The sequence below is a fragment of the Erinaceus europaeus genome, chromosome 9 (genome assembly GCF_950295315.1).
Source record: "Erinaceus europaeus chromosome 9, mEriEur2.1, whole genome shotgun sequence".
NCBI classification, from domain to species: domain Eukaryota; kingdom Metazoa; phylum Chordata; class Mammalia; order Eulipotyphla; family Erinaceidae; genus Erinaceus; species Erinaceus europaeus.
In genome coordinates, this window is record NC_080170.1 from 50,320,831 (window position 1) to 50,333,684 (window position 12,854).

At 42.9% G+C, this 12,854-nt stretch overlaps 1 protein-coding gene and 1 pseudogene across 1 annotated transcript in view; both read right to left on the minus strand.

Annotated features, from left to right (window-relative positions):
* Positions 1-12,854, minus strand: part of VAMP4 (vesicle associated membrane protein 4) — a 55,707-nt gene extending 42,853 nt beyond the window's left edge. The window contains exons 1-3 of the mRNA XM_007525196.3: positions 12,698-12,854; positions 11,065-11,186; positions 5,198-5,244 (exon numbers count right to left, since the gene is read on the minus strand). Coding sequence (XP_007525258.1) covers positions 5,198-5,244; positions 11,065-11,130 — 113 coding nt within the window. The 5' untranslated portion in view covers positions 11,131-11,186; positions 12,698-12,854. The remainder of the gene's footprint in view (positions 1-5,197; positions 5,245-11,064; positions 11,187-12,697) is intronic.
* LOC103115450 (DNA fragmentation factor subunit alpha-like) lies at positions 593-5,132 on the minus strand (annotated as a pseudogene).

Consider the following 12,854-nt stretch of genomic DNA (forward strand, 5'->3'; position numbering starts at 1 on the left):
CAACCTCTGTGGAGAACAGTCTGGAGAACTCTCAGAAGGCTAGAAATGGACCTACCCTATGACCCTGCAATTCCTCTCCTGGGGATACACAACACATCTATCCAAAAAGATCTGTGTACACATATGTTCTTGGCAGCACGATTTGTAATAGCCAAAACCTGGAAGCAACCCAGGTGTCCAACAACAGATGAGTGGCTGAGCAAGTTGTGGTATATATACACAATGGAATACTACTTAGCTGTGAAAAATGGTGACTTCACTGTTTTCAAGACGATCTTGGATGGACCTTGAAAAAATCATGTTGAGTGAAATAAGTCAGAAACAGAAGGATGAATATGGGATGATCTCACTCTCAGGCAGAAGTTGAAAAACAAGATCAGAAAAGAAAACACAAGTAGAACCTGAAATGGAATTGGCATATTGCACCCAAGTAAGTAAAAGACTCTGGGGTGGGTGGGTGGGTGGGGAGAATACAGGTCCATGAAGGATGATAAATGACATAGTGGGGGTTGTATTGTTAAATGGGAAACTGGGGAATGTTATGCATATACAAACTATCGTATTTACTGTTGAGTGTAAAACATTTATTCCCCAATAAAGAAATAAATTTAAAAAAAATGATAGTTATGAAAAATAAGAATATAAACCTGAGAAGACAAAATTTATAAAACTAACAAAACTTTTATCTCAAGTATATAAAAACCCTTATAGATGGTAGCTGGGTAGTAGCGCAGCAGGCTAAGCGTACATGGTGTAAAGACCAGTGTAAGGATCCTGGTTAGAGGCCACGGCTCCACACTTTTGGGAGGGGGGGGGGTCACTTCACAAGGGATGAAGCAGGTTTGCAGGAGTCTATATCTCTCTCCCCGTCTTCCCCTCCTCTCTCCACTTCTCTGTCCTATCCAACAACAATGACAGCAATAACAACAATAATAGCAACAATAATGATAAACAACAAGGGCAACAAAAGGGAAAAAACAGACTCCAGGAGCAGTGGATTCTTAGTCCAGGCACCAAGCTTCAGCAGTAATCCTGAAGACAAAAACAAAAACAAAACAAAACAAAAACCTTACAGCTTATGACAAATCTTAAAGTGGGCAAACACACACACAGAGACAACAACAACTTAGCATCATGAAAAATAAACACACAAAAGCAATTTTTGAAATAACCTGTCACTAGGTTAATGGAAATTAAAACCCTGGGGCCAGGTGGTGGTGCACCTGGTTGAGCACACGTTACAGTACACAAGGACCCCAGTTCAAGCCCCCGGTTGAAGCTTTGCAAGTGGTGAAGCAGGGCTACAGGTGTCTGTCTTTCTCCCTTCCTTTCACCCCTTCCCTCTCAATTTCTGGCTGTCTCTATCCAATACATAAATAAAGGTAATAAAAAAGAAAAAAAAAGAAATTAAAACCATAAGAAGATACTATTATACACATACCTACAAAAGTAATTAAAGTTAAAGAATGACCATATATAAGTAGTGTTATGAATTTGGAATAACAAACTCTCATACAATGCTAGCTGGAACGTAAGGCGGTAAATGCTTGATTCTGAAACACAGCATCTCACTCTTAAGTACTTAATAAAGAAAAATAAAGTTTGTATTCATTGCTGTGTTTTAAATATTTATTCCCCTTGTTTTATTGTTGTAGTTATTGATGTCGTCATTGTTGGCTAGGACAGAGAGAAATGGAGAGAGGAGGGGAAGACAGATAGACACCTGCAGACCTTCTTTGACAGCTGTGAGGCGGGGAGCAAGAGGCTCCAACTGGAGTCCTAACACGGGTCCTTGCACTTTATGCCACCTGCTCTTTTTTGTTGTTGTTGTTGCCCTTGTTGTATTTTATTGTTGTTGTAGTTATTATTGTTGTTGTTGATGTCACTGTTGTTGGATAGGACAGACAGAAATGGAGAGAGGAGGGGAAGACAGAGGGGGAGAGAAGATAGACACCTGCAGACCTGCTTCACCGCTTGTGAAGTGACTCCCCTGCAGGTGGGGATCCGGGGGCTCGAACTGGGATCCTTATGCTGGTCCTTGCGCTTTGCACCACCTGCACTTAACCCACTGCGCTACCACCCGACTCCCTAAGCCAGCTGCTCTTAACCCACTGCGCTACCGCCTAACTCCCGTGTGTGTGTTTTAAGACAAAAACACAGAGAGAGAGAGAATGAAAGACAGCACCAGCAAAACTTCCTCCAGTATGGTGGGAGCCAGGTACCACCTTAGGGGTCTTGTGCACTGATGCTTTTAAGCAGCATTATAAATAATGGCTAAAATCTAGAAACATCCCCAATACCCAAAATAACCTGGCACAAGCAACTAACATGCAATAATATGGATGAAACTCAGTAATTGCATTTTGAGTAAATGAGGCCAGTAAAAAAAAAAAAAAAAAAAAAAAAGCATACCAATTGTATATATATATATTTTTCCCCAAACTTGGAAATCAATTTAATGACCTTTTTATACCCCCCACTGATAAAACATATTAGAAAGCTGAAGAGTTTCACAGAGTGATGACAGATGGAATTTCACAATACTGAGTCAGATACTAGAAATGGTGAGTTAGTCTGTCTGTGCGTCCCTATGGTCTGCGACTTAAACATGTACCTTTTAACAAAAATAGTCACTAAATGTAGAAACACATTTCTGGCCATAATTAACAATATTACATGACTTTCTTTCTTTTTTATTATTTTATTTAACTTTACGCCTCCAGGGTTAACTGAGGATTGGTGCCTGCACTACGAATCCACTGCTCCTGGAGGCTATTTTTCCCTTTTTGTTGCCTTTGTTGTTTATCGTCGTTATTGTTATTGCTGTCGTTGTTGGATAGGACAGAGAGAAATGGAGAGAGGAGGGGAAGACAGAGCCCCCTGCAGGTGGGGAGCCCGGGGCTTGAACTGGGATCCTTGCGCTGGTTCTAGCACTTCGCACCAAGGGTGCTTAACCTGCTGCACTACCTCCAGGCCCTCATGACTTTCTTTATCATTATCTGTATTTAAAATCCTGCAGTTCTAGTCAGAACAAGGATGGTGAATGTGAAATAGAATTTCTTTCCACTGCCCTTCAAAATTCAAATACTAAGAATTACTAATCAGAGAGAATCTAGAGTGTTACATGTGGTGCTGGGGACTGACCTGGAAGTCCTGTGGCCTACTGCTGCAACCCCCACCACACAGCTATTTTAGAACTCAGAACATAGGGACATGGAATAGAAGAGGAGGGGTACTGTGGGTGCCACCACGCCATTCAAAATAGGAGGATAAATGCCGAGGTCTGGAATGGGCATGATGCCAGTTACAGCCTCTTCCAGGAGACATTCTCTAAGGGGTAAAGCTGTGTAAGTAGCTAACAGCATCAGCTGAGCCGATTCAGCTGGTAGCAGAAAGCAAGGTCATGGTACTTTCTCTGGCATGTTCCCAGCAACGGTGACGAAGGGTCTGGTTTGGCTCGTTTCTGATTCTGCAGCTCCCCAGGTGGTGGGCTCTGCCTTGCTGAAATATCTCTAAGAGAATGCAAGCTCTGTATCTGCTGGAGACAGAGGGAAAGTTCCTGACAACAGGCCTGCTGAACAGTTTCTGTCTTCCCTACATCCCAGCTCAATGAGATGGCCAGAGTCTGGGTGTCTTCCCTGGTCACCAACTCCAAATCCTGACTGGACAGACTCGGCTCCAGGGCAGGCTTCCCCTTCAGTGCATCGAGGATCCAGCTAGCTAGTGTGATTCCAGAGGAACTGTTGCCACCAAGACCCACATCCGCTGCATCCAGCTCATCACTTTAGCTGGTGGTGGACTCTTGCTGCTTGACAGGATGCTGCTTTCTTTCTCCAGAGCCTGGAGGTAAAGTTCCAGAAGCTACTTGGACTGTTGGGCTTCCTCTCTCTCGTCAAGAACCTGCTGGAGGGTGTTTTGAAGGCCCTGGACTGTGTGTAGCACAGCTTTGGCATAGTTCCCGAGCCAGAGCTGCACACGGGACATCAATGAGCATCTGCAGGTCTTCTTCTGATAGGAGGATGCTGCTGGACAGATCTCCTCTCAGCTGCTCAGCACATTGTTCCACACTAGCCCAGCTCCACTGTCTCATTTGCATCAAAGGACTCCTGAGAAATCCAAGCTGTTCCCCCATCTGAATTGCTATATGTCCACTTCTGTTTTTTTTATATAAATTATCATCTTTATTTTATTTACTGGATAGACAGCTAGAAATCAAGAGGGGAGGGGGTGATAGGGAGAGACAGAGAGATACCTGCAACACTGCTTCACCACTTGCAAAGCATTCCCCCTGCAGGTGGGGGCTGGGGATTGAACCTGGGTCCTTGTGCACTGTAACATGTGTGCTCAACCAGGTGTGCCACCACCCGGCCCCTATGTCCACTTCTTATCACCAGCTAACGCCACAAACTTGGTACTGAACGGTAGAAATAGGAAGTAGTCATCATCATCCATGATGGTGCTGTCCTCAGCCAGGATCATGGCCAGGACCAGGGTGACTGGTGCTAGGGACTTGTTGATGGGTAGACTATGACAGGCCTTAGTCCTCAGCTCCTCGAGGCAGAAGGCCAACATGCCGTGCTGCACACAGCTGTGGTTGAGGAGTAGCACACAGGGATTCCCAGGCTGTATCTCACGAGAGTCCAGCACCCCCACAGATTCCACCACCTCCATCCTCTCCCAGGGACCGGGGCACCCCTATGGTTTATTTTTTTAAAGGATGGTTCCTTTTATTTAAAAATTTTTAATGTTTTTATTACCTTTATTTATTGGATAGAGACAGCCAGAAATTGAGAAGGGTGACAGAGAGGAGAGACAGACTGCTTCACCATTTGCAAAGCTTTTCCCCTGCAGGTGGGGACCGGGGGCTTGAACCTGGTCCTTTCGCATTGCAACATTTGCGCCTTGCAACATTTGTGCCTAACCAGGTGCACCACTACCTAGCCCCCTTATGGTTTTATTTCTAAAACAACTCTAGAAAATATACAATACAGTTATAGAAAGCACATCAGCAGTTGCCTGAGGACTGGGAAAGATCACCAGTGAATATGAGGTAATTTCTATGTTTGGTTCTGGTGATTTTACAGGGACATAATAGGGTCTAACTCCATCCCCAGAGAAAAGAGCACATCCAAAACTCATACTGTGTACTTTTACTGTGTACTAAAAAGGGTTGTGATTTAATTTTTTTTAAACTTACAGAAAAAAGTCCTCTTCTTCATCTGAATCATCTTCCAAAAGATTTCTCTGTCAAAAAAGAAAAAGATTAGAGTTTTCAGAATCAGGGGTTTATAAGGTGCCAGGGAGGAAAAATGACACAAGCTCTATGATGGTGGCATCTACCCTCTAAGCTTCGAGACATGGAAAACTCCATATGCTATGCTGAAAACTAATAGAACTATACTTTCAAAGAAAATAATCACATTACCAGAATCTTAAACCTGAGGAAAAGGGAGAGTGGTCACTGATGCTAGTGTGGAAGGAGAGATCATCAGGCAACCAGGGAAGAGCCATCTTCTCCTGCTGTTCTCCTGCCTCCCCAGGCTCTCTCTACTGGCAGAACTGAACGGGTTACCAGGTAGCAAAGGAGAAATAAGAAATGTGGGGTCTGCCAACTCAACTGGTTAACCAAAGGATTTACAATTTGATCCCCTGGGGCCACATATGCTTGAATGGTCCTCTGGGATCTCTCTCTCTCATCTGATCTAAACAGTAAGTCTTTTAAAAAATAAAAGGAAGTAGTGGAGACATCATCTGTGGCTCTAAAATTCCAGGTTCGACCCCCCACACCACTATCAGCCAGAGATGAACAGTGCTCTGGTAAAAATCGACCTGCCAATGCCCATGTTTAGCAGAGAAGCAGTTACAGAAGCCAGACCTTCTACCTTCTGCACCCCACAGTGATCCTGGGTCCATGCTCCCAGAGGGAATGAAGAATAGGGAAGCAATCAAGGGTAGGGACTACATATGGAGCTCTAGGGGTGGGCAATGTGTGGAAAATGTACCCCTTTTATCCTATGGTTTTGTCAATGTTTCCATTTTATAAATAAAAAAAAATTAAGAGTCTCAAAAAAACCAGTGCTTGCTTTGGCAGCATATATACTTAAACAAAATAAAACAACAAGGGCAACAAAAGGGAAAACAAATTTTAAAAAATTTACAACAATAATAACTACAACAAAAATGAAAAACAAGGGCAAGAAAAGGAAAAATAAATAAATAAATAATAAAGAAAAGATACACATACAGGTCTCCAAGTGAGCTATTTCACCAGCCCTGTAAATCATTATTAAATCACTAATTAAAAATGCTCCCAAATCCAGGCCCCCAATTCAGAATAATAGCGCTATCCAGAGATATCTTTTATGCCCCTTTGTGCATTTTATATCTTTAGGTTTCCTGAAATGGCATTAGAGAATACAAACATATGTTCCTTGATATTAAGAAAAAGAAAACAATAAATCTTTCTAATTTTAAATTAAAAAAAGACTTATTCAACAACAACAACAAAAATAGCACTAAGAAGGGACAGAAAATCTGAACAGGCACTTGTCCAAAGAAGTCATACAGATAACCAATAAGCACATGAAAAAATGCTCACCCTTTGAGGGAAATACAAACCTAACAATAATTTGTGTATGGGAGATAGCATAATGGCTATGCAAAAGATTCAGACTCTTGGGGGTTGGACGGTAGCAGAGTGGGTTAAGAACACCTGGAGTGAAGTGCAAGGAGCAGTGTAAGGATCCCGGTTCGAGCCTCCAGCTCTCTGTCTGCAGGAGGGTCACTCCATGGGCGGTAAAGCAGGTCTGCAGGTGTCTGTCTTTCTCTCCCCATTTCCCCTCCTCTCTCTCGACTTCTCTCTACCCTATCCAACAGCAATGACAACAAAAATAACGACAACAACAAATGCAACAAAATGGGAAAAATGGCCTCAAGGAGCAGTGGATTTGTAGTGCAGGCACCAAGCCCCAGCAATAATCCTGGAGACAAAAAAAAAAAAAAAAAAAAAGATTCAGACTCTCTTTAAAAAATATATATATATATATTTATTCCCTTTTGTTGCCCTTGCTGTTTTATTATTGTAGTTATTGTTGTTATTATTGATGTCACTGTTGTTGAACAGGAGAGAGAAATGGAGGGGGGGAGAGAAAGACACCTGCAGATTTGCTTTACCACTTGTCCTTGCATTTCACACCATGTGTGCTTAATCCACTAAGCTACCACCCAACTCCCAAGATTCAGACTTACCTGAAGCTCCAAGATCCTAGGTTCAATCCCAGTACCACCATAAACCAGTACAGAACAGTAGTGTGTGTGTGTGTGTGTGTGTGTGTGTGTGCGCGCGCATGTGTGTGCTTAAAATAAATAAAATATTTTATGGGAGTCAGGCAGTAGCGCAGCAGGTTAAGCGCAGGTGGCTTAACCTGCGCTTAACCTGTAAGGATCTTGGTTCGAGCCCCCGGCTCCCCACCTGCAGGGGAGTTGCTTCACAGGAGGTGAAGCAGGTCTGCAGGTGTCTTTCTTTCTCTCCCCCTCTCTGTCTTCCCCATTTCTCTCTGTCCTATCCAACAATGACAACAACAATAATAACTATAACAATTAAAAAAAACAAGGGCAATGAAAGGGAATAAGTAATAAAATAAATAAAATATTTTAAAAATAAGGTTATCACATCACTCCTGTGAGAATGGCTATCATCCAAAAAAAAAAAAAAAAGGTGCTGACAACAATGTGGAAGATAAATCTGTCATCAGGATTACTAAGAGAAACCCATTATAAAAAGAACCAAAAAACTAAAACTGGGGGCTGGGTAATGGCGCACCTAGTTGAGTGCACATGTTACAATACACAAGGACCCAGGTTCAATCCCCCGGTCCCCACCTACAGGTGGAAAGCTTTGCAAGTGGTGAAGCAGTGTTGCACGTGTCTCTCTGTCTCTCTCTGTATCACCCCCTTCCATCTTGATTTCCAGCTGTCTCTATCCAATAAGTAAATAAAGATTAAAAAAAATTCAAGTAAAACTAAAAATTATAAATTAAAAGGTCAAAGTATGACTGTAGGAATAGCAGAATCCTAAGAGACTATTATGAGCATCTATCTATGAACAAACTAGACAAATACAGAAGAGACATAAACACAATCTTAGAACCATGAAAAAATTTCCAAGACTGAACCAGGAAGAAATACCCTGCACAGGTTAATCACAGGTGTAGAAATCAAACCAGTAACCAGAAGTCTCTCTAAGAATGAAAGTCTGGGTTCAGATGTCTTCACAAATGAAAATCCTTAAATAAAACTTTAAAAGAACCTATACAGCTCAAAATCTCAAACATGCAGAAACTAAGCTGAAGGGAAGGGGTGGGAGCACTCCCCCAACACACTGTGTGGCCACTATCACTATGAGCCCCAAAGCAGAAAAGGGGAGTACAAAAAAGGAAACTATAGACTAATATCACTGATGAACATTCATGCAAAAATCCTCTACAAATACTGATGAGATCAATCTAACAACATATTAAGAGAATAGTCCATCATTAGCAAGGAGAATCCATCCCAGAGAATTCAATACATGGAAATCAATCAATGGGGTAGGAGTAGAAAGCATAATGGTTATGAAAGAGACTCATGCCTCCTGAGGCTCTGAAGTCCCAAGTTCAATTCCCCCTCCATCATAAGCCAGAGCTGAGTAGTACTCTGGTTTAAAAAAAAAAAAAAAGGATACTACATGAATAACAAAAAAATAAAAACTGCATGATAGATTACCAGTTCAAATCCCAGGTCCCCATCGGCAGAGAGGAAGCATCACAAGCCCTGAAGCAGTACTGCAGGTGCCTTTCCCTTTATCTTCTGCCCTCACTTCCCATTACATGTGCATATGTAATCTCCTTCTCTACCTACCCCTTTCATCTCGATTTCTGACTATCTCTATCCAATCAACAAAGATATTTTTTTAATTAAAAAAAAAAAAAAAGATAAAGGAAAAGCTACTTGCAACCCTACACTCATAGCAGCACTATTTATCACAGCCCAAATCCGGAGTGAGGGCGATCTGACTGAGGCATCTTTCACCCCACTGAATGCCAGGGTTGATTTGGCTGATCTGGCTGGCTAGGTGGGCGTCCCCTTCCTCCCTCACTGCTACATGTATGTCCCTCCCGAAGCTGTGCGCTCAGTGGAAGAGGACAGCCTTCCCCGAACAGAGACGAACCTGTCTTTGGTCTAGGATATACGTAGCTGTGCTCCCCTGCTAGAACCTCCAAACAAGCTCTCAAGGTCCAAATACGGAATGGAATCAACCTAAATGTCTATTAATCAACAGATGACTGGATAAAAATACATGGGATATATACTCAACAGAATACTACCCAGTCATTAGAAATTATGTCATTGTGCCTTTTGGGACAAAATGGAAAGAACTGAAGGCAACTATACTAAGTAAAGTAAGTCAGAAAGTCAAAGACAACTGCCAAATGGCTTCAGTCATAAGTAGACTATAAATATCTAAAAAGAGACAAACTTGTAAGGGGGAAAAACTGACTTTTATAAGACTGTGGAAACTATGGGGGTTATCAGCACTAATAAGAGAGGCACTGGGGCTTTGGTAATGGGTGTGGTGAGTCTTACACACATATACAGGTGTGAAACCTCACCCTAACATTTTATATTACTGTAAACCAATGCTACACTAGTAGAAAGGGAGTGAAAAAACAAAGATGAAATCTTGCCTTTTGCAACAGCATGGATAAAACCAGAGGGTCTAAGCCTAGTGAAAGAAGCAAGACAGGGACCAGGTGGTGGCACACCTGGTTGAGAGCACGTTACATTGCGCAAGGACTCAAGTTCAAGCGCCTGATCCCAACCTGCAGGGAGGAAGCTTTGAGTGGTGAAGCAGTGTTGCGGGTGTCTTTCTTTCTCTCTCCTTCTCTATGACCCCCTGGCGCAGGTGCCACCATGCGAGCTGCTTGACAAAACTCCTTGATCAAACAATGGATTTTATAAAAAATGGGCTGTTCAATTTGTTTAAGGCCCCTAGAAATATTATCAAGCTTGAACTTTCTATGAACCATTGGTTTCTGATGTATAGGGGCAAGAGGATGGCATAAACATACAGGTAGAATATTAATCTTAATCAATAGGACATTTGCCCAGCACACAGGTACAGGAATAACAAAAGTCACAGAAACTGTGATGTGATCTCTAGGGAGAAATGTGCCCCTGGAATGTGAATGTTCCATAAAGCCGGAGCTGTTCCCTACCTGTGCTGTTCTTACTTGGTGATTTTTGTATTAATAATCAAAGCCTTGGTGATTTTTGTATTAGTGACCAAAACCCTGGTGATTTTTGTTTTAACGATCTATACCTTGGTGATTTTTGTTTTAATGATCTAAGCCTCATGAGACTATAAAAATAAAGTTCTGCCTAAGCACGGCAGAGGTGCCTCTCTCCTGCTCTTGAAGCAGTTGACGTGTCTCTCATCTCATTCTCACTGATGCCCCTCATCTTTCAGGATACCCTAATAACCTGCTGGGGCTTCCCTCTCAACTTCTGTCTCTAGCCAATAAATGAGATAATTAAACCACGCGGTTCTTAATTATATGTGGAATATGGAGAAACCAACAGATAAAACTCAATAAAACATTAAATTTGGTACTATATGGTTAAAGAGAGTAGTCAACTTTATATAGTGTATAGACATACTGATTTTCAATGGGACACACTTAAAATTCAAGCTACACTGAAATATTACTTCAAATAATTTTAAAGCTGAAATACTGTGCATGTGAATAAGAGTCCTTTTGAAAGACTAAAAATAACCTCTGAATGTGATTTTAGAACAGAGTTTGGATGTGTCACCAATCTAAGTATTCTACCTTATGTTTACTATGAGAACAAACAGAATTTGAATATAGCAATAAAGTGTAAATTTTTCTAGAACACATTATCTACAGAACCAGGAGGTAGTTCACATAGCAAGCAGGCTGCAAGCTTTAAAACTTTATTTACAAAGGAAATGAAATTACATTTTACATCTTTCTTTTTAAAAGCTTAAGATTCTGAACTTACCCTTTCACTTTTCACAGAACCAGTGACATCATCATCATTTAGATGGCGCTTGAACTTGGGAGGCATATTGCTTTATTCAAGAAGTACTCTTCTACTTTTCCAACAGAATGAGTGTTCACCACCTTAAAAAGAACATTTTCAGATTTAAGATTTTCAGGTCTAAGGTAAAGTACATAGAACAAGGTACAAAGTCTGACATAGTGAGGCCTTCTTGTTACTTCAACCACTCACTTCTCACTATTATACTTCATGCTAGGCCTCCATAATTAGAAACAGTCATGATAAATGGATGTAACTTTTAACAGAACATGTGGAAAAGAGTCTTACTTTTCATTCTAAAAAATGAAAGGACCTGACATCTCTTAAAGCAACCCATTTTATAGACTAGTATAACTTCCTGTACTGCTTCCTTCAGGCTAGAAGAATCATTTGTGACTTCTCTCAGCTCTTTTCCACCTGGCTAGATCCTATGCTACCCATTTGGAATCAACTTCTGCCCAAATAAAATTAAGATGTAATACACCTCAGCTTGTCCACAAAATTCAGGTACTTGTGTCTGGTGACGCGTTAAGTCTTCATAATGTATTTCAACACTGAGCACATAACACCAACACACACTTCAAAATAAACTCTTACGCCATTACCACACTTTTACAATCAACAATGATTTCTAGAAAAGGCGGTCCTTTCTCCCTTTTTTATAAATTATTTTTTTATTTTAAATATTGTATTTATTTATGAGAAAGCTAGGAGAGAAAGAAAGAACCAGACATCACTCTGGTACATGTGCTGCCGGGGATTGAACTCAGGACCTATGCCTGGGAGTCCAATGCTTTATGCACTGTGCCACCTCCCGAACCACCTTTTAAAAAATTTTTTTTAATTTAACTTTATTATTATTTTTTTACTTTTTACCAGAGCACTGTTCAGCTCTGATTTATGACAGTGTGGGGGACTGAACCTGGGTCTTTTGGAGCCTCAAGCATGAGAGTATTTGCATAACTATTATGCTATCTACCCACCGCCTGGGTGGGGGGGGGTCCTTTCTCGAGCAAATGGCTTTACATGTAACACTCGTCTGTCTTGTAGTTTAATCAGTGCTCTTTTCCTTCTCTCCTTTTTCTTTACACAAAACGAAACAAAACCTCGTCTTTTAGTTTTGCAGAGCGCAGATCGGGCTGAGGTTCCCCTTTCCCCACCCCTGCAACCGGTTCCGGGAAATGAAGCGCCCTGGCTGGACCGCCCGCAGGTGCTGCTCACCCGGCCGGTGACAGCGCGGCTCCGCCTCCCCGCCGCTGCGAGAACCAAAACAAACCCGCCGCCCCCGCCCCCGGGAGAAGCCCAACTACGGGCCGGGCAGGCCAGACGCCGGGCAAATGCTCCCAACTCAGCCGCTTCTCCCTGCAGGACCCCCACCCACCCTCTTCTGGGCTGCACCCCAAACGAGCCCTCCCGTTCCAGCCCGCGTGTGCCCCCTTTCCCTCCACCGCCGCGGCCCCGACACCCCCGGCCTCAAGTCTCCGGCCCCGCCAGTCCCCACCCTGGGCCGCGGCCAGACCAGGACCAGGGGGGGTAGGGGGAGCGGCCTCCTCACACCTGCATCTCCGGCCGACACATGGCCAGGAGCCAGTACCTGCGTGCTGCGGGCTCCTGTCGACTTGACCAGAGAAGTTAGAGGACCCGGAGGTTGGGGGGAGCGCGGGCAGGCGGGGCGCGGGTCCGCCGCTCCACCGCAGCCACCCCCGCGCATCGAGCTGCTCGGCACTCTGGCGGCCGACCTGACGTCCGGC